The 22,627-nt window shown below is 34.0% G+C and overlaps 1 protein-coding gene across 1 annotated transcript in view; it reads right to left on the reverse strand.

Moving 5' to 3' along the window:
• The window catches only part of CWC22 (CWC22 spliceosome associated protein homolog), a 62,513-nt gene that overhangs the window by 11,587 nt on the left and 28,299 nt on the right, over positions 1-22,627 (reverse strand). Inside the window, exons 6-14 of the mRNA XM_014482092.2 lie at positions 18,575-18,703; positions 16,052-16,220; positions 15,724-15,777; positions 13,396-13,531; positions 13,091-13,297; positions 12,935-12,997; positions 8,086-8,190; positions 6,407-6,488; positions 2,835-2,895 (exon numbers count right to left, since the gene is read on the reverse strand). Of these exons, the coding sequence (XP_014337578.2) occupies positions 2,835-2,895; positions 6,407-6,488; positions 8,086-8,190; positions 12,935-12,997; positions 13,091-13,297; positions 13,396-13,531; positions 15,724-15,777; positions 16,052-16,220; positions 18,575-18,703 (1,006 nt within the window). The remainder of the gene's footprint in view (positions 1-2,834; positions 2,896-6,406; positions 6,489-8,085; positions 8,191-12,934; positions 12,998-13,090; positions 13,298-13,395; positions 13,532-15,723; positions 15,778-16,051; positions 16,221-18,574; positions 18,704-22,627) is intronic.

Here is a 22,627-nt window from a genome sequence, read left to right on the forward strand (position 1 = left end):
AATCAGTCCTGAATATTCAATGCAAGGACTGATGCTGAAGCTGAAACTCCAATACTTTGGCCACCTGATGCAAAGAACTGACTCTTTGGAGAAAGACCCTGATGCTGGGAAAGATTGAAGGCAGGAGGAGAAGGGGACAACAGAGGATTAGATGGTTGAATGGCATCACCGACATGATGGACATGAGTTTGAGCAAGCTCCGGGAGTTGGTGATGGACCAGGAAGCCTGGCACGCTGCAATCCATGGTGTCGCAAAGAGTCGGACACTACTGAGTGACTCAATTGAACTGAACTGACTGATCCATGAGCAAGAAGGAAGGGGGACCCTGAAGAGGCATGGAACACTTTACAACTGTGCTGGCCAATGTGATGGCCAGCAATACATAGCCATTTAAATTTAAATTATTCAACATTATGTAAAATTCAAATTTTAGTTTCTTAGTCATACATCACATTTTAAATACTCAGAAGCCACATGTGACCAGTATAGTGGCCACTGTACTAAAAAGGGAAGAATATGAATATTTTCATCAATGCAAAATGTTCTATTGGGCAGTATTATTCGAGAAGCTGATAATCTACTTATAAAACTATCTAATGAAAGGTTTCTCTTTACAATATAAGGTTATTTTTAGATGTAATTATACTGCTAGATTATTATTTTTTTTAAAGGTTAGTCACAAGTTGCCTCAATTAAAATGTTTATAAATGTTTAAGTTCTGAAGAGATGTACTTTGTCAAAATTTAATATAGTACCAAAAAAACCTAAATAACCTTTTCTGAGTTCTGCCACACAACACTAATTCAATATATTAAAATGCATTTTCAACTTCTACCAACACTGTATCTTACAATAACGTAACACTTAATCAGGTTTTAAGCAATATAACATGGTAATACGCTGATAGCATTGCTAATAAAGTCAGCACAACCTGCAAAACAAATGAGTTTCTCTCTGAGACTAAATGCAATTATAAGAGTTATTCCCTGTGGCATAAAATAATTAAATGTTTTAATATTTTAATTAAATATCATAGTGATTTTAGGAGATTCTTTTGAGTGCATGAAAAGAGATGCACTAAGATAGTCTTCCAAATGTTATCAAACTATGTTGAAGTTCTCAGCACAAATGCTACAGGCCAGAAGACAGTGAAAAGCCATATTCGACATGAAGTAAAAAAAAAAAAATTTCTAGCAAGAATGATCTTATCTAGCAAATAATCCTTCAGATATGAGGGAAAAATAAATATTCTGGTCTGTGGTTTCAAGGAAAAAAACAGTGAAGTTAAGTTCTAGAACAACTATCCTCCACATTAATAACATTTTTAATAACAATTATATTCAGCAAATAATGTGACAAGATCATACCATAACTTTAGTTTCACTGATAATTTTAAAGGTTAATTCACTAATTTATTCCCTTCTAATGACAATACATCAAGTATACCCATAATACATATAAGGACACTATTATTAGTATATCAATAAATAAATTTTAAGAGGGAAAAAATAAATTTTTTAATTTGCAAAAAATAATCTCTTCTCAAAATTCCATACCATGGCATTTCAAGAACTAATCTACATTCTTAAACAAGGATTGGGACGCTTTTTCCGGAAAAGACCAGACAGCAAATATTTCAGGCTGTTAGTGGCCGTATATTCTCTGCTGCAACTAGCCAATTCTGCTGCTATAGGGCAAAATCAATCACACACAATACACCAACCAATGGGTAAGGCTGCACTCCAATAAAACTTTATTAACAAAAATGGGCAGTGGGCCTGTGCCACAGTATGCCAATCTCTGTAACAGAACATATTTAAGGCCTTAAGTCAAAGGACTTCCATGTAATGTTAACTTAGTTCAGACAGTCACGATCTTTTAGAACCAGAAATCAAATAGCCTATTAGAGCTGATACATTCACTCTGGACCTGTGCTGAGTCTACTACATGTAAATCAAGATGTGAAAAACCAAACCCTAAAAGCCTTTGCTTCAAATTTCAAGCATCCAAAATATAGATGGGCAGGGAGCAATATACATAAGGAAAGAATTAGGAAAAAAAAAACAAAAACTAAGATAATCTTTTCAATCTAACCTGTATTACCCTTGGTATTAGGGTTCCATGATATTTTGAACAGTTAAGTGTATGTACTGAGTTATAAGGGTACGAGTCCCATGGGCTAAGAGGGGGCTAAAATGTACTTTATGGATAGCTGAATCCCTGACACCTTACAGAAAGCCTGACATATAGTATATGTTGAATGTGCTCAGTTGCTAAGTCATGTCCGACTCTTTGCGACCCCATGGATTGTAGCCCACCAGGCTCAGACTCTGTCAATGGGATTTCCTAGGCAAGAATACACAGTGGGTTGCCATTTCCTTCTCTATATATGCTGAATACGTTTTGTTAAATGAATTAATGAATGAAAAAAAATGGAACAGGTTCTTCTATATCCAATTCAAGTAATGTAACAACAAGTATGGTGACCTTTGCTTCTATGACAAAAGAATGCTTTAGTGCATAAAGTAGATGGACCAGGTACTTCACTAAAGAACAAACTTCCTATTGTATTTAAGGCACAATTTGATTTATAGGCAACCACTCAGAAACCTATGTAAAGTGTGGTGGTTCAGAGAAACTTTCTCCTTTTCTCACAGCTCAAACAAGCAGTTCATTTAAATCACTGCAATGAGCAGTGTATATGAAGCACTGAGTTACTGATTCATTTCATGAAACCTATTAACTATCTTAAACATTTTTATAACATACATATATATATTTTATAACATATATATATATATTTCCTAATAGAAAAAAAAAAGTACTAACTTACTGTCTGACTCTCAGGAAACTCCATTTTTAGCAACTTGTGAGCACATTCTTCAAAATCTAAACTGTAGAGATAAAATGGTCACAATAGTTAGGTTAAAAATAGCAGCATATTTAAGTTGTAGCACTCTTTCATATATAAGAATCTTACCCTAATAATTGTCTAAAATTTTTCTTCTATATTTTCATATTACTATATTGTATATATAAAAAAGATAAGGTTTTTAACTCTACAAAGAATTAAGTACTGATACATACTATCACATGGGGGACCTTGACTGATGCTAAGTGAAAGAAGTCAGACGTAAAGACCACATATAGCATAGTTCCATTTATATAAAAAGTCCAGAATGTACAAATTCATAGACATGGAAAGCAGACAAATCTTTTATACTGCTAAATATTTCCATTTCTCCCTGATCCAAGTTAGGAAGAGGTAAAAGATGTTTCAAGAGCCCAGCATGACATCCAGAGCTTAATCACCACACTTACAAGTTATCTTGATTCATACCCAAACATAGGGCTTTTATATACTATATAAAAAGTTATTATAAAATAATAAATAACTAAAATCACTTACAAAGAAAAGAATTTGTTTTTGTACAACATTCATATAAATTGCATGAAAAATATCTTCAATATGCTTTGCTTAGAGAATTATCAAACTCAGTGTGAATTTGATTCAGGAATAATGCCAGTATCTTTTGATAACAGCAATATAAAATAATCACCCACTGAAAAATAATGATAATGAATTTAGTTTTATAGTTCTTCAGTAATCCTCAGCTTCTATTACTTATTGGGTTTCACAAGCACAAAAGGGTAGTAATTCAGGATTGTAGAATGGAATTAAAAAAAAAAATGAAAAAAAAAAATCTATCAAGAAGAGCTTTCATAACATGTAATATTAAATAATAACTAGAACTAAGATTAAAATAGCTAACTGTAGTTGATGAACTTCAATAATATAGCAATACCAAAAAGTATTTTAAAAAATGTGTCATTTTCTAGTTTTTATTTTTTAAAAAACAGTATTTGGGAAAAAAATCCTATAATTTCTGAAAAACAAGTCAAGTAGTTCATGGAAAATTTTTACAACTTTCCTTTTGTCTAATAAGTGAAGAATCAAAGAGAAAGTATGACAGTATTTTCCTTGTTCTTGTTTTATTTGAAAAGTATTTGGTGACTCCCTACCATAATTGTTTTGAAGTTGCACTAAATGTAAATATTAAAGAAATTATTAACTTTGCTTGCTATTTTAAACCAAACATATTCTAGAATTAACAGTGACTGAGGGAAGGGTAAAGAAAATAGATTTTATATAATGCCAGTTTTCAATGGTTTGTTGATGTCTCCAATTAAGAAACTTCAAATTGTTAAGGATATTACTCCAGTAATACAACATCAGACTGGAACATCACTTAAAACCAAGAACAACCCGGAATGTCCAACTTTTAATAGCAAAGTTAACTATGTAGTTCAATGTTTGCATAAATAAAAGAAGACTGTTTAAGGAGCCAGAACAGTAAAAAGATCAGAGTATTGGTGAGGTCAGTCAACAAGTATAAAAGGAAAGAAAATTTAAATAATAAAATCCCCAAATAGTTCAGTCACCAGAACTTGGTTTTGTTCACAAGATTTCCAAAAGTGAACAGTTTATATAAATAATCTAACCTCCTCTCAAAATAATCACTGTTGATATGTTAGTGTATTATTTCTAGAACCTGCACACATACTTATACAATTAAGACAATGCTATCAGCATGATGCCATATATTCTGTATTATTATCCCCAACTAACATTAAATCAGACCACTTGCCCAGTAATTCTCCATTAACCTAATTTTTAATAGTGGCATTAAACATGAAAACACTTTGATTATTCATATTGAGCAATACGATTTTTCTCTCTCTTTTGCACTGAATAATGCTCTGTATAATTCTCTGCCAATATGTATTTCTTTAAGAAATATAATGAAAAAGAAGGGTCAAATGGCAATCAACTAAGCCATTGATTCATGCTACCAAAAGGCTTTCCAAAAGGAATGCACCAATTTAAATTTCCACCAAAAATCTTTCTGTGTATCTAATTGAAATCATCATTACTACTGAGTACTGTTGCTTTAAAAAAAATAAACCACTTCAGCTGTTTTAATGACCAATAGTACTTATGCATCTAGAATATTTGTTTGATAACATTTTTATGTTTTACTTATAATCCCATTACCTGAGTCTCCCAACCATGTTCTTTAAATACCTTTTTATCAAAGTTGTCTTTACTTCCTAAAATTATTTTTACTAGGCATTTAGGGGCTGAGAACATTTGACAAATAACATATAAGACAGTATTTATTGTACTATTACTAAAATTGGTAGAACTTCTATCAGTGTCGGTCACTTGTCTAGTGTTTTAGTTTTTCTAACATTTTTGTGTGATTCAGAGGTTATTGTTATCAAGGTTAGATCACCTAAAAAATAAAGTTTCTTTATAATAATCATGCAAAGAGCTCCACTGTGACTCTTCAAAGTTAATGTTAACAGCAAAATTAAAACAATGAATCTGCTCTTTACAACTGATTAGCATTGAATTTCTTTAAAAAGGACAAACAAAAGGTCAAACTCTAAAACTCTAAGAATAGCTACTTATAACAAAAATTTCTCATTATCCACTTTTAAGTTTGTATAAGAAAATATTAATTAGTTTTTTTCTTTCATGTGAAAGGCCAAGAAACACATAAGGGTAAAGCAAAAACATTTCTAACTAACGTTTTGCTGTTTAACATTTCTCTTTTTGAAGATGAATCTAAGCCAAAAACTTTTCAGACAGACTGAAAACAAGATGACTCCTACTTATGAATCATTTTTGCTATTACATCATAGTAAATGGAAATATAAAAAACTTAGTAACAAAACAAAACAGGGAAAATATTCCTTCTCCACTGTAAAATAAAAACATGGTGCCCACTAAATCAGTAGGTTGATTCCCACTGAAAACAGATGTACTCAGCATTTAATATTTTCATTTATTTCTGTTTAAAACTAACCTCACAGCCTTCAAAGGGAAAAGGTTGTTTTCATGACATCATAGCAGTTCTTGCTTAATATTACTTCAAAGAGTCCTTAAAACCTTCCTAAGTCTACTTCCTACCTCCATTCACATTCATTTCCATCTGCACAACAAATCAGTGTCCAAATATCACAAGAGTTTCTCTGCTTAGAGCCAGAGTTAGAAAGCAAATTAGAAAAAAATAAAACATTAAACTTCCACTACACAATACTGTGCGAACTCTGTAATACAGAAATGTTTTCAGATTGTTGGTAATATTTAATTATACTAAATGACATAACTTAAAAAAATTTTAATTAGGAAACAGTTAAAAGTAAAGACAAATTGCTCCTGTAGATTCCTAAAAACAGTAGGAATCTACACTCTGGGACTTGGGCTGGTGGAGGAGAGGCAAGCAGTTGGAGAATCCCTGCAACAGTATCCAGTTTTCTGTCACCGGATTCTAACAATCCCATCTTCTTGCCCATCCCCTGTCAAAAATTAGAATCAACTGAGCTACTGTATCTTACCTTGATTGAATAGCGAGATAAATGGTACGACGAAATGAGACTAGATTAATTTCAGTTTTGTCATGAATAGTCACCTTTTGTCCTGAAATTAAACATAACAAAATTATAAAACTATAAAAATAAATGAAGAACTGAAAATGTATCCCTTTATAGTAATGTTTTCATAATCTTTTTAGAATTTATGAGTTTAATATAATATTCTCTTCTATAGTGTAAGTTAGTATTGATATTTATAGAATTCAACATAACTATTTCTAGTCTTTTGCCATATCTTAGAGTATTTTAATTGGAGAAGGCAATGGCACCCCACTCCAGTACTCTCGCCTGGAAAATCCCATGGACGGAGGAGCCTGGTAGGCTGCAGTCCATGGGGTCGCTAAGAGTCAGACATGACTGAGCGACTTCACTTTCACTTTTCCTTTCATGCATTGGAGAAGGAAATGGCAACCCACTCCAGTGTTCTTGCCTGGAGAATCCCAGGGACGGGGGAGCCTGGTGGGCTGCTGTCTATGGGGTCGCACAGAGTCGGACACGACTGAAGCGACTTAGCAGCAGCAGCAGAGTAAGTTTTTGTCAGCTCAAAGAAGTCCAGAGCCAAACCAAGAAAACTATTTTTGTTTCTGGGTTACCTGCTCATTTAGACATGATAAAAGGCCACACTTAAGCTGTTGTTAGGGAAAACATTATTTCTATGTTTATAAACAATTATCTTGATTTGGAAGAACTATAAATTATGGACAGAAATTCAGGTTCAGAGAACATTAGATCATCATGACAGGTTGGATGGGTCCAATACAAATATGAATATTTGTTAAAGTTTTATCTTATCTAATGCATGAAAACTTTATAAACATTTAATAGTTTTTATTTGAATTGTATTTCCACATAAGACAAATTCTATAGTTAAATGTTAACTTGGTTAAGAGACATTTTAAATGAAAAAGACACTGGAAAAAATTAAACATATTTTTATAAATTATGTTGTAGAAGATCTACTATACTCTAAGACAGAACTAAAATACATTATGCCCTAGAAGGGAGAGTTATACTTTTAATATTTTCTGTCAGTAATGCCTAACACGGCTCTGGACATCAAAAATGTAACATAAGCAAATAGTGACCAGTGTATATATATTCTGGTGTTTTAATGGAGACTTAACTGAAGTAAAGTTCTGAGCTTATTTTCCTATGAAATAATATAATCAAAGCTGAAAAGGAAGGACATCATGCCTGCTTCTGTACAAATATAGCTTTTGGCTTCCCCAACCTATTTTTCCAAAATGAAGAGCAAATATCTAGTCACTCGCATCTGTCACATTCACGCCATAGTAACATAAATCACATGTACTCAACATGAATGCACCTTTTTCATAGTTCAAAATCAAAGTCATAAAACATCAAATTTAAATTATGCTGGTATTAAAAAATGAATTTCCTTGTTTCATACTTTTAAAGCAGGCTCTTTCAACCTTGCCAATGCTGATATTTTGGGCTGGATAATACTTTGCTGTGAGGGGCAATCTTGTGACTCATAGGATGTTTATGAGTCCTTGCTTTCACCCACTAGTAACAGTAGCATCTCTCCCAATACTCCACAGATTAAGAATCACTGTTTAGAGGATCACATTAGATTATTCTGGGAGTATATTTTACAATTTTATTTGCAGCTACACTTTTACCTTCTTCATCTTCTTCTCCCTCTTCCTCCTCTTCTTCCTCCTCCTCTTCACTACTTCCAGCATCTTGGTCTGTGTTTGAGTCACTATCTCCTTCATCAAGAATTTCTAAAAGAACAAAGTTAAGTTTAGGAAAACATGAATGAGCAAGGGATATAAATGTACCGCATTCTGGGGAGATAATTCTCAGTTCACTACAACCCACAGTGGTGTAAGAGTTTGTCAGCCAACAAAGATGATCACACAGGTCTCATGTTACTACCTAGGTATTCAGAGGGCATTATAACTAATTAGACTAGAGAAAACCATAAGTATAATTCTTCTGCCAGATAGAAAGCAGCCATGAAATAAGCAAGGGATGAGAAGAACAAAGAAAAAGTAGATGAAGGTTTTCCAAAAGAGCAGGAGCACTGGAATGATAAATTAGGAAGAGAAATTAGCATAATGGAGAATGTAGTCAAAATATTACTAGTTCATCACCAAGAAGATAAGTCTATTATAAAAACCTAAGATGAGCAATAGAAAACAAGAATATAGCCTAAGAAAGTTTTCTGAAAGACAAAAAAGACAGAAGGAAAAAAAAAGCATAATTTAGTATTCACTCCCTGATGGCTAAGATGGTAAAGAATCTGCCTGCAATGAGAGAGACCTAGGTTCAATCCCTGGGTCGGGAAGATTCCCTAAAGAAGGTAATGGCAACCCACTCTAGTATTCTTGCCTGGAGAATCTCATGGACAGAGGAGCCTGGAGGGCTACAGTCCATAGGGTCATAAAGAGCCGGACACGACTGAGTGACTAACATATTTAGATAGTGAATGAAATTTAAATAGTAGTGAGACTTTTATTAAAATGTATACCTATTAAGTAGAACATTATAATTAATTGATAGAATTTTCATATGTGCAATAGAAATGGAAGTCTAAAGACCTTTAAAAAAAACCGGAAAGATAAGCACTTCATTGGACTGTCATTTCTTAAAATACAACTCACATTCAGAACTATTCAAAACTGTGATGTAAAAGACTACATGAGGTCTATCATCATGTTAACAGTAATAAATGACAAAAACTAGAATCATATTTTGCCCAATGGTATGTGTTCCGTAAGTCTGACAAAAGATTTTACAAACCTGGCCAACAATCCCTCTTTGCATTTTTATTATAATCAGACAGATTTTAATACAGTTTTGGGCCAACTAATTTTTAGGAAAATTCTAATTTCCTTATATTTAACTAAATAGTATAAATCAGGAGTCACACGTAAAGTTAGCATAAACCCACATACTAGAGAAACAAGTCATTTTACAAAAGTGGAGAGTTGTCATTCAGCCCTTAGCTGACATACAAATCTCTTCAAGAATATTTCTAACCAATGTGACTGCAAGAAATGATCTGCAGTGTCTAGTTTATTATTACATAATGTGGTTCAGACAGACCTTTAAAAGGGGAAACTATTTAGTATTCAACAGGAGGAAGACCGGCACTCCTGCTGTTTTCCCAAATGCTGTAAGACCTAAAACACAAGTACACCTAGGTCACTCTAAGGTGCTAATTACTAAAGCTGTGCCCACTTCCTGCCACGGTCATTTTTTTTAATGCCGACTCTAGAAGAACACTTTATGAAAGAATGAAGGTCAAATGGATTGTCTAGCTGTTTACATCATCCTCTCTTATCCCTTCACTTTAGAATCTACTTACTAAAATCATTTAGGCAATGACAACTGGATTTTATTAACTAAATAAAGCAGTGGTTTCCAAGTATGGTCTGTGAATCCTGGAGGAAACCACTGAGACCTGCCAGGTGGTCTGTGAAAGTGAAAGTGAAGTTGCTCAGTCGTGTCCGACTCTTTGCGACCCCATGGACTGTAGCCTATGAGGCTCCTCCGTCCATGGGATTTTCCAGGCAAGAGTGCTGGAATGGATTGCCATTTCCTTCTCCAGGGGATCTTCCCGACCCAGGAATCGAACCCGGGTCTCTGGCATTGCAGGCAGACGCTTTACCGTCTGAGCCGTCTGTAGGTCAAACTATTTTCATAGTAACACCGAAATATTATCTGCCTTTTCACTGTGCTGACATCTGAAATAAAGACGCAAAGGCAACAGGAGTTAAAACCTGCTGCATCCTGAGCACAATCAAGGTATCAAGCTGCACAAGCACTCATTGTACTTTTTACTGCCACACTAATGTAGTAGGAAAAAAGTTTCATTTAAGAACGCCCTTGAAGAAAAAATATAAAATTATTAATTTCGTTAAGTCTTAGCCCTTGAGTATTGGCATTTATAGTAGTTTGAGCAAGAAAATACGAAGTTTATATATAGCACTTCTGTTAAAAGACAAATGCACAATGGTGATGGTTATCTCAAGGAAAAACTCGTGTGACAGAGGTGCAAGATGAATTACTTATATTTTTCATTTTTACTTTAAAAAATGGCAAACAAACTAGAGTTATTAGGTATTTACCAGATATTTTCTAAAATATAAACAAAGTAATACTGTTATTTCAAGGAAAACAACCAACAGTTATTTTCAGATATTTGCCACAATCATCAAATGAGTCTTCAAGAGAATATCAGAATTCTGGAAAACACGTATCTATTCCTATGAGCTTGACAGCTTCCCAAAACATTAAGATTTTTCTGATAAAGACAGGTGGTAATATGAATAAATGTGATTTTTTGAGAATATATTAATGTGTCAATTTAATTTGGATAATGTTAACCCGTTAATACTTGGAAGATGTGAATAACTTAGTGCATCAGTATTTTCCAAATGACTGAGGAGACATGTTACAAAATCATGCTTGGGTAAAAGATCCATTCAAAGTGACAGACCAACAGATTTTAATGTTAACAAAATAGGAACATTAATGGATGTAATTTCAGGTTTCACAGTGCAATTAAATCATTAGAAACTACTAGCTATTAAATATTTAATTGGAATAGTGTTAAACAGAAATATACACAATTATAATTCTGAAAAGGCTATACTCTTCCCTTTCCAACTACATGTCTATGGTGAGGTTAAATTTCCTTCATATGTTTCAATCAAAACAACCTACTGCAACAGAGTAAAATCAGAAGCAATATGAGAATTCAATTTTCCCATTAAGCCAGACACTAAATTGCACAAAATATTTAAAACATACCATTCTTTTTCTTAAATTTCTTTGTTCATAATTATTTTTATAAAAACATGTAACTTTTGCAAATATGTACTAGGTTTATTATTGTTATTTTGAAATGACCTAGTATTTTTTATAGTCTCCCTTTAAATTTCTAGTAAGTAAATATCAATAGATATAGCCCACATAAACAAAAGCTCTTTGGAATTCTCAATACTTTTTAAGAGTATAAAGGGATCTTGAGACCACAGAGTTTAAGGAATGCTATAGGAAAGAAAAATACTACTTTCTTGGCCAACTGCCAAGAACCTAATAAAGAAATGGATGGGGAATTCCCAAGTATAAAAAAAGGAAGAAAAAAAAAAAACAAACCTCTATACCAGGTATAATAAGAATTCTACAAAATTATTGGTATCGTTTAGGGAGACTATGGAGAAGGAAATGGCAACCCACTCCAGTATTCTTGCCTGGAGAATCCTGTGGACGGGGGAGCCTGGTGGGCTGCTGCACAGAGTCGGACACAACTGAAGCGACTTAGCATGCTTGCATAGCAGGGAGACTATAGAAAAAGAAATTCATACGAAAAGAACAAAATAGATTGAAGGGGTTTCTCTATGTTTGGAAACTAAATTTATTAGAGAAAAAGGAATCTGGCATGTCCCTATTGTACCAGATTTTAGGATAATGTATAAAATGGGAAGCTTCTTACACTTTTACTTCCCCTTCAACATTCTCCTTCTAAGAATGATTAAAGCACAGAATGCAGCAACGACAGAGTTCTACATCTCTGCTCTCTCTTCCGAGGAGCTTTCAGAGCTGTAAGTATTTGTTAGGTAAAATCACAACTCAAGGAAAATAAACTTATAAGATTATTACAGAATTATAATATGTAAAATAATATAAATAATTATATATTAGAATGGTGTAAGTAGCTCTGAATATTAGCTTTAGTAGAAAAATAATGACACACATTAAAAAAAAACAGTACAGTGTCTAAATACATGCTCTGTGGTAAGACAAAGTACTGTATTTTATTTATCTTTACACAAACATTTACTCCTGTATCAAAAAAGTAACTTACTCTAGGTGACTTAGCTAGTAATGGCAGAAACAAAATACAAACCATTATCTAAACAAACAGTGCTTATGGTATACTAATGATGTTCAAATGATAATAATCAATTTATCCATGAAGTATATTAAGCTACTGTGATTGATTTTATCAGAAAGATATAAATCTGCCCTCAAGAAATAATGAAGTATAGAACTTTATAACACAGTATAGCACTTAATCAAATACTAAATTGGTGGCAATTTAAGCAGCAACTCTTAACTGGAAGTGAGGTTAAATAACGGCCATTGTAATACATGGATATTTCTTAAGAGGGATGAAGCTGAAGAGTTACATAATTAAATAGAGAAAGAGGAGAAGGAAAATGAGTTAAATATTTTAAAAGTAATACCATGGGTAGGACTTCCCTGGTGGGCTACAGTCCTAGGGTTGCAAAAGATTCTGACATGACTTAGAGACTAAACAACAGCAACAACACCACCATGGATAAACACTAGAAAGAAAAATAATGCACGAGCAAATGGTGAAAAGAGAATGGCTTCACAGAGCAAAGATTCCAGTAGGCAGGGGTCAGAGTGATCTATACCATTCTATCAGTATCACACAATTAAGTAAACTTCTTCTTTTAAAAGGAAATTATTTTTTAAAGTTCTACATACCCTTCTTAATAGCTCTGTACTTCTCTTCATTCTCCATAAAATTAGGATCCATCTTGAAAACATCTCAAAAATAAATAAACACAAGTTAAGTTAGTGTTTATTTTCGATACTGACATTTGTTTGTATGCCACTTCCCAATGCCCACCCCTGACTTACTAAGAACATCTTCTGGATTATAGTCGTCTTCCAGAGGAAGCATATGGGTGAACTGATCATCTTCTTCCACTAAATCAAGTCCTTCTAGGATAACAGGGTGGTCCTTGAATCCATCCTTCCTTACAGCAAACATCACTTCAATCATATATTGAACCCTTTTGTCAATTTCAGACTCATGGAGAATGTTTCGAAGCCGTTCAAATATAGCTAAAGTTAAACACAAAGAAAATAAAAGTAAACACAAAGCACTACATATAATAATACTCAAACTAAAGCTCAATCTCAAACCAAGGATATATATTTACCATTGATCCCTCTTGGTGACACTTGTGTTAATTTGAGACCACATTCCTTAAGAAAACCAATAGCTACTTCAACACTGTCATCTGTTGGTCTTTCCAGAAGCAAAGTGAGCATTTCTAAGCATAAAACTTCATGAGCCTTGAATAGAAAGAAGACATACAAAATGCTTTCACCTGTATTAATCTACTACTGATGGTAATTTTAAAAATTAGTAAGTCTAGTTTTTACACAGTGATGGTATTGTACATATGATGAGCAAAGTTTCATAATGTACATAAAAATACTCCAAATATGGGATACAATTTTTCTTTCATTTCCATTATGCATCTGCAAAGAATTTCCTGATGATTTTTCCAAAAATCTTAATTTACTACACTGGATACTGGATTACTACATCTAGTTCTACTGGATAGAACTAGATGATTTATCTCTAGCAGAAATATTCCTCTTATACTCTCTATAATAGAAAGATACATTATTTTTAAGAAATGTCATAATTAACCTCAAAATAGAAGTTAAAGTCATTTATTAATTTTTAATCTGAGATATTTTCATAACTACTATATGAAGAAAAGTAACATGATTCTTTTTATAATATCCTTCTCCATGATCACAACTCTATATCCATTTCGCAATTCATTCTCTCAGCAATTCTGTTAGCAAACAGTTCTTAAATTACATGAATACCAGTTTTCTCAGAAAATTTCTTTCTATAGTTTATAGCATACAATGACAGTTTTGAATACTTCTATTTTTATTTAAATCAAACTCTACACTGGCCATGGTCAAAGTTTAGAATTTTATAAACACCAACAAGTAGAGAGGGAATAAAAGTATATCGAGAAGCTTTGCTGTAAAAGAAAATGGACTTAGGAAGCGTGTTTAAAAGACCATACATATGCCTTTTAAAAACTAGACTCTTACTTGAGATGGAGAGACAACTTAGGAAAATATCCTCTTCATATCTAGCACAATATCAAAAATAAACATTGAATTTATTTTGGGAAGACAGGCAAGATTGAACAGTCTTACATTAGGGACAAGAAAATACTGCCCTGTACCGCAGTTTGGAAGATGCAAAATACTTATCATTTTAACTGGTTTATGTGAATGCCAAAAATATCTCCAAGTATAATATATATTCAAAAAGTGAAACATATCTGTGCTGTTATAGTCTGTGAAATTAGGTTTACAGACATGTAAAATTATGTTTCTGTGATCTTAAGTAGAAAATTATCATTGTAATATGACTAGGTTAAAATCTAAAAGGTTTCTTAAAGTGAGTACCAGAATTTCATGTAGCAAAGAATTAAAATATTATTAAATGTTAGAGAAATAAGATTAAGTCTGTCTTCAAAATTCTTCCTCTTATTTATAGATATAATTTTTAAAAATAATACATATCTGAAGGAAAACTGTGAGTATGGACGAGAGCAATTTTACTGTTTTCATTTTTAAAATGTGGCTCAGCTGGTAAAGAATCCACCTGCAATGCAGGAGACCTGGGTTCAATCCCTGGGTTGTGAAGATCCCCTGGAGAAGAGAAAGGCTACCCACTCCAGTATTCTGGCCTGGAGAATTCCATGGACTGTACAGTCCACAGGATCACAAAGAGTCAGACACAATGAGCGACTTTTACTTCCCCCTGGAGAATGGAATGTCAACCCACTCCAACATTCTTGCCTGGAGAATCCCAGGGACAGAGGAGCCTGGGGGGCTACAGTCCATGGGATTGCAAAGAGTCAGACAGTAGTGAGCGACTGACACATAACCTAACTTAAGATAACAAATCAAAACTCTCAGTGGATAAATAAAAAAATAAACACAAAAACTAAATAATAAAATGATAAATTTTTGCATTTAAAACAGATTAAAAGTATTTAGTACACAGTATTTTATAAAATGATCCTAAGAATATATGAGTATTTACATATACCATGTAGTTATACATATGAATATACATATATATATGCAGTTGTGGGGAATAGCATTTTTTAAAGAATATCAGCTGTTAGGCTTTCTTGAACACTAGGTACAGGGAAAAGAGAAGAAATAGTACCTTTTAAAATAAAAACACATTATAGTCTTTGAAGGAAAAACATGCAGTTAAGTAACCACGTAGAGTATTAAGAGTTTGATTAATTTACTAACACTTGTCCTGGGTTCCTCTTTACATTAAAAAATGCATTTATTATAGTTCTAAAATTAAAATATCATTCAAGATACTTTTCTGAAGGACTGTAAGTCAAAACAAAGTTCTCACTGAAGTGGCATCAAGCCTGTGGTCTAATGGCACTGAATGGCACCAAATTTTGAAAATGATTACTTACCACATTTTGATTAATAAGATGTGCCACAAATTTTGAAGCTGTCAGACAAAGTGGCTGGAAAGGGAAATTAGAGACAGTTAATCTATAAACTAAAACAAATTTTCATTTATCTATAGAGTCTACAGTTTACTTACACACTCTACTTAAAATATGTAACATGCAAGGTAATTTTAATGTGTTATAAAATAAAAATTAGTATATGTGAAAACATGACATTTCTGGAACAACAGAAATCAACATCGCTTACTAAGGTTGATTCTTAATTACTATGATACGGTTTATTAGTCTGTTATCTGTAGCAGTCTACCTACAAGTCGATTACATATACCTTATCATTTCTCCGATAGCCTTTTCGAAAATTAAGAATTAATCTTTTGAGGATTAACTCTCCAATTTGTGGAAATTTCGAGTTGATAATTGCCACTAATGCTGCATAAACATGGGTGAAGATTGGAGAAGCACTCTGTGCTTGCAAAACAGATCTGGATAGCAGGCCTCTGGTTAAAAGAGAAAAGAAAAGGAGTCAACAATACTCACTGATTTCATTAGAAGGAAAAAAATTCACCTAAAATCCAGCTATATTCAGTTCAGTTCAGTTGTTTAGTCGTGTCCGACTCTTTGCGACCCCATGAATCGCAGCACGCGAGGCCTCCCTGTCTGTCACCAACTCCCGGAGTTCATCCAAACTCATGTGTGTCAAGTCAGTGATGCCATCCAGCCATCTCATCCTCTATTGTCCCCTTCTCCTCCTGCCCCCAATCCCTCCCAGCATCAGGGTCCTTTCCAATGAGTCAACTCTTCGCATGATGTGGCCAAAGTATTGGAATTTCAGCCTCAGCATCAGTCCTTGCAAAGAACACCCAGGACTTATCTCCTTTAGGATGGACTGGTTGGATCTCCTTGCAGTCCAAGGGACTCTCAAGAGTTTTCTCCAGCACCATAGTTCAAAAGCATCAATTCTTCCACGCTCAGCTTTCTTCACAGTCCAACTCTCACATACCATACATGACCACTGGAAAAACTATAGCCTTGACTAGACGGACCTTTGTTGCGAAAGTAATGTCTCTGCTTTTGAATATGCTATCTAGGTCGGTCATAACTTTCCTTCGTCTTTTAATTTCATGGCTGCAATCACCATCTGCAGTGATTTTGGAACCCCAAAAAATAAAGTCTGACACTGTTTCCCGATCTATTTCCCATGAAGTGATAGGGCCAGATGCCATGATCTTAGTTTTCTGAATGTTGAGATTTAAGCCAACTTTTTCACTCTCCTCTTTCACTTTCATCAAGAGGCTTTTTAGTTCCTCTTCACTTTCTGCCATAAGTGTGGTGTCATCTGCATTTCTGAGGTTATTGATATTTCTCCCAGCAATCTTGATTCCAGCTATATTACTTCTCTGTAAATCATCATAAGAGCTAAATCAGAACTAAAATTTCACTACCTTTATCTAGAGGAAGAAACTGTCTTACTAATAAATTAAAACTGATTTTGAGGAAATAAAATTTCAATCTGTACTTATATAAAATAGATTTAATATAACTTTTTTCAAAATTTTTTCTCTCTAAATATAAATCTTCTTTTCCAGTTGCTGTTCATTACATCTATTCATGAATTTAAGTTCTTAACTTCTTATATTAATTCACTTAACATTATCAAAAGTGAAGGGAGAAAAGACCTGCTTCAAAAGTACTGAACTTTGACTTAAAGTAAAATTTCCACTATGAAATTTTATATGAAATTCATATAAATTAATTCTGTGATGAAAGACAAATTGGGGTGGTTTCCATCTAAAAGACAGGCTTAAGTCTACTGTTCATGAAAATAAAAGTGAAAACAATATTCCTGAGAGATAAAGACATAAGTAAGCACTGAAGAAATAATGCTAAAACAAGGACAGGAATATAAAAGGTCCTACCTTCTAACTCATTTTGAAATGCACATGTTTCTATCAATGTATACATTTGATAAGAAGAGAGATACAAAACGGGCTAACTGAAGAGTTATTTTTAGCAATGTAATAACAAACAATATTTGATTGTCAAAAGGCAGAAAAACTATCATCTGTCATACCTAAACCTCGTTATCAGGTTTAGGTATGACATCTGAATCACTAGAGTAGAAACTGAAAAAAGATAACTCAGTTTATAAACAGTAACATCTTAAATTACTCTTGTAACTTTTGAGTCTGCTGCTTTCTGAATAAAATGAGAGTGCTTTCCCGTGGCTGCCTCCCGGTCACCTTACTGACCCCCACCACGTGCTACACCTTCCTTTATATATATATATATCCCAAAGTTTTGCACTGATGATCTGGGTCATATGGGAAAATAGTCCTCAGATTTTAAAATAAATAGAACATAGAATATTTCTATTTCCTGATGAGTTAAAATATCACAACTACTTAGAAACCACACAGAAAATGGTTGTTATTCCCTTCTGCTTTTCTAAAATTTATTACTTATCTTTCTCATTTCTTTCACATTCCCACTTTGCTTTCATTAGAAATTAAACTGGTGTGAGGAGCACTTTGTGTATATATAAAGAAACTAAATATTTATTTTTATTCATGCATTTAAATTATTGGAAGTATTCAGTCAATAAATAACTGTGCCAAAATCATTATATGACATCAAAGCTTCTCAAACAGTAAAAACCCCACACAAGCTCTAATAGTTGAGTTTAAGTTATTTGTTAGTAGCTTACATATTTATAACAACTGCATTTTAAATACTCCTTGAAATTTTCTTTGAAATGAAGTAGCATAATAAATGAATGATTACTTTTCATGTAGATATTACTTTCCATTGAAAAAGCGCTATGAAATACTACAAATAAAACAGCCAATCTTACCTTCCTCTGACTATATTTTCTTGAAGAAGTTCTTGAATAATAATACCGATATTGGAAATGTTGACTTTGTTGATCAGGCCATTGATAGATTTCTTCAGGGCTTCCCAGCTCATCCTCTGATATGCCAAGCTAAAAAGAATTGATTTTAATAAAGATGAAAATTCAGTCAACAATTACAACAAGAGGTTATAAGAACACAAAAAATACTTAGTGTTCCTTTATTTTTGAAATAATTTTCACAAAATGACCCAAAAGAACAATAAAATATATGAACACGTGGATATAGAAATTATACCTAAACCGTATCTTATTCTCCATATATGTTATACTCATTTACAAATTCGTTTTAATAACATAATAAAATAATACAAGGATATGTAAGGATAACATTGTTCTTATGTCCATATATGTGTGTATTAGTAGCTTGGTCGACTCTTTGCAACCCCATAGACTGTAGCCCACCAGGCTCCTCCATTCATGGAATTTTCCAGGCAAGAGTATGAATGGGTTGCCATTTCCTTCTCCAAAAGGAACTATAAAAAGAAAGGAAGTGAAGTCGCTTAGTCATGTCTGACTCTTTGCGATCCCATGGACTGTGGCCTACAAGTCTCCTCCATTCATGGAATTTTCCAGGCAAGAGTACTCGAGTGGGTTGCCATTTCCTTCTCCAGTCCATATATATTGCAATTTATAACATTTATTAGTTAGATTCAGTACATGCTTATTTTATAACACTTAATTTACTAAACTTGCCTTTAAAGGAAATGTTTTAAAGTAAAAGCAACTATTTTTTATTTAAATTACAATATATAATACCTAAATATAAGCTGTAAAAAGGAAATTTGGTATTATGTTCCTTCTCATAAAAGCATGACAGAAGAAAAAAATTAAGTGTTAAACCATAAAGAAATAGTATTAATCATAGAAAAAGGGAAAGTCATACAAAATCATGGAACTGAAAGACTGTACTAAGTATATTAAAGAACATCTGTATATTTAAGCAGTAGTCCCACAGGCTTATTAGCTGAATGCTAGGTGGCTACACTATTTTTTTTTTTTAACTTCGAGCATAGGTAAATTATTAGTCTAAATGGGTTTCTTTAGGTTGAACTTGGTAATATCTAAGGTCTTTTAAAGCTCAAATTCTACAGTTTTTATAATTATTTCTCTGTGGAATATGATTTCAGGTGCAAAAAGTCTCAACCTTTCCTTATATTTCTCTGGCAGTCTGGTGAAGGTGATGAACTTCTTAGAATAATGTGTAAAAATATATAACAAAGGATACCAATCATATTGAAATAGAGCTTTCAAAGGATGAAAACAACAAAAGTTTGATAGTCTATGTGCTTCTTAACACATTATATAGCAAGAACTAGTAGTAGGCATAATAGCTTCTCTAATTCAAGTAGCATAAACGGTATTTTGAGGTATTTGTAACAAACAGTCTGTTAATACTATGGTCTGCTGCCTACATTCCTGATAGAAATGTTAAACTACATCAATTTTAAAAGATGCAATTATTTCCAATTCACATTCATGGACTGCCTGAATTTTATCCAATGACCTCTTGAAAGTCTATAGGTTAAGATTCCCTGTTTTGAACTTTCCTACACTGTTGATGATTGACTATGCCAAAGCCTTTGACTGTGTGGATCACAATAAACTGTGGAAAATTCTGAAAGAGATGGGAATACCAGACCACCTGACCTGCCTCTTGAGAAACCTGTATGCAGGTCTGGAAGCAACAGTTAGAATAGGACATGGAACGACGACTGGTTCCAAATAGGAAAAGGAGTGCGTCAAGGCTGTATATTGTCACCCTGCTTATTTAACTTATATGCAGAATACATCATGAGAAACGCTGGGCTGGAAGAAGCACAAGCTGGAATCAAAATTGCCAGGAGAAATATCAATAACCTCAGATATGTAGATGACACCACCCTTATGGCAGAAAGTGAAGAGGAACTAAAGAGCCTCTTGATGAAGGTGAAAGAGGAGAGTGAAAAAGTTGGCTTAAAGCTCAACATTCAGAAAACTAAAATCATGGCATTTGGTCCCATCACTTCATGGAAAATAGATGGGGAAACAGTGGAAACAGTGGCAGACTTTATCTTTTTGGGCTCCAAAATCACTGCAGATGGTGACTGCAGCCATGAAATTAAAAGACGAAGGAAGTTATGACCAACCTAGATAGCATATTCAAAAGCAGAGACATTACTTTGCCAACAAAGGTCTATCTAGTCAAGGCTATGGTTTTTCCAGTGGTCATGCATGGATGTGAGAGTTGGACTGTGAAGAAAGCTGAGCCCCGAAGAATTGATGCTTTTGAACTGTGGTGCTGGAGAAGACTCTTGAGAGTCCCTTGGACTGCAAAGAGATCCAACCAGTCCATCCTAAAGGAGACCAGTCCTGGGTGTTCATTGGAAGGACTGATGCTGAAGCTGAAACTCCAATACTTTGGCCACCTCATACGAAGAGTTGACTCATTGGAAAGGACCCTGATGCTGGGAGGGATTGGGGGCAGGAGGAGAAGGGGACGACAGAGGATGAGATGGCTGGATGGCATCACCGACTCGATGGACATGAGTTTGGGTAAACTCCAGGAGTTGATGGTAAGGGAGGCCTGGCGTGCTGCGATTCATGGGGTCGCCAAGAGTTGGACACGACTGAGCGACTGAACTGACTGACTGACTGACACTCTTGATGGGAATGTAAACTTGAGCAGCCACTATAACGAACAGTATGGAGGTTCCTTAAATAGAATTACAATATGATCCAGCAAACCTACTTCTAGACATACCTCCAGAAAAGACAAAAACTCTAATTTGAAAAGATACACGCACCCCAATGTTCACAGTGGTGCTATTTATTAACACAATAGTTAAGACATGGAAGCAACCTAAGTGTCCATCAACAGATGAACATATAAAAAAGATGTAGTATGTCTACACCATGGAATATTACTCATCCATAAAAAAGAACGGAATACTGCCATTTGCAGCAACACGCATGAACCAAGAGATTATTATACTAAGTGAAGTAAGTCAGAGAAAGACAAATATTCTATCGCTTACACATGAAATATAAAAAAATAATACAAATAAACTTATCTACAAGAGAAACATTCACAGACACAGAAAACATCTATGGTTACCAAGTGGAAGGCAAGGGAGGGATAAATTAAGATTATGGGATTAACTGATACACATAAACAACAAGAATTTACTTTGTAGCACAGGGAACTATATTCAATATCTTATAATAAATAAAAGAATCTGAAAAAGAATATGTAACTGGGTCACTTTGCTATATACCTGAAACTAACACAATATTATAAATTAACTATGGTGGTGGTGGTGTAGTCATTAAATTGTGTCCGACTCTTACGACCCCATGTCTGTAGGCTGCCAGGCTCCTCTGTCCATGGAATTCTCCAGGCAAGAATACTGGAGTGAGTTGCCATTTTCTTTTCCAGGGGATCTTCCCAACCTAGCAATCAAACCTAGATCTCCTGCATTGCAGGCAGACTCTTTACCAACTGAACTGCAAGGAAGTTCCCAAATACTTTAATGAAATAAAAAAAAAAAAGAACTCCTGTTTTAGAGTGCTATACCAGGTATATCAAGGAGGTGGTGGTGAGAGCTGTCTATACTGGTAAGAAACCGCATTTTATCACCGACACTGTCATCAGCAAACACTGAAGATAAAAAGCAGACGGCAGTTAATTTCATCACTGTTTCTAAATTCTCTATAGATTGCACATTCCCTTTCTGCCTGCATCTGAGGTGGAACTCCTCCTGCCCTCAACCCAACCCTTTGGTATGTTACTATACAGAGTAGTAAGCTTTATAGATTAACAACTAGCCTGATCAACAAGATACTGCTGATACATAATCACAAACTCTTCCATTAAACTTTGGTCAACAGACAATAATCAAGTACAACTGTACTTCTTAATTAGGAAACCTACAATTAACCTGATTTAGTATCTGCTGAGGAAAGACTACACTTCTGTTTCCTTTATAGCCTATAGGCAGAGTTCAACTGTATATA

This window comes from Bos mutus, chromosome 2 (genome assembly GCF_027580195.1).
Source record: "Bos mutus isolate GX-2022 chromosome 2, NWIPB_WYAK_1.1, whole genome shotgun sequence".
NCBI lineage: Eukaryota > Metazoa > Chordata > Mammalia > Artiodactyla > Bovidae > Bos > Bos mutus.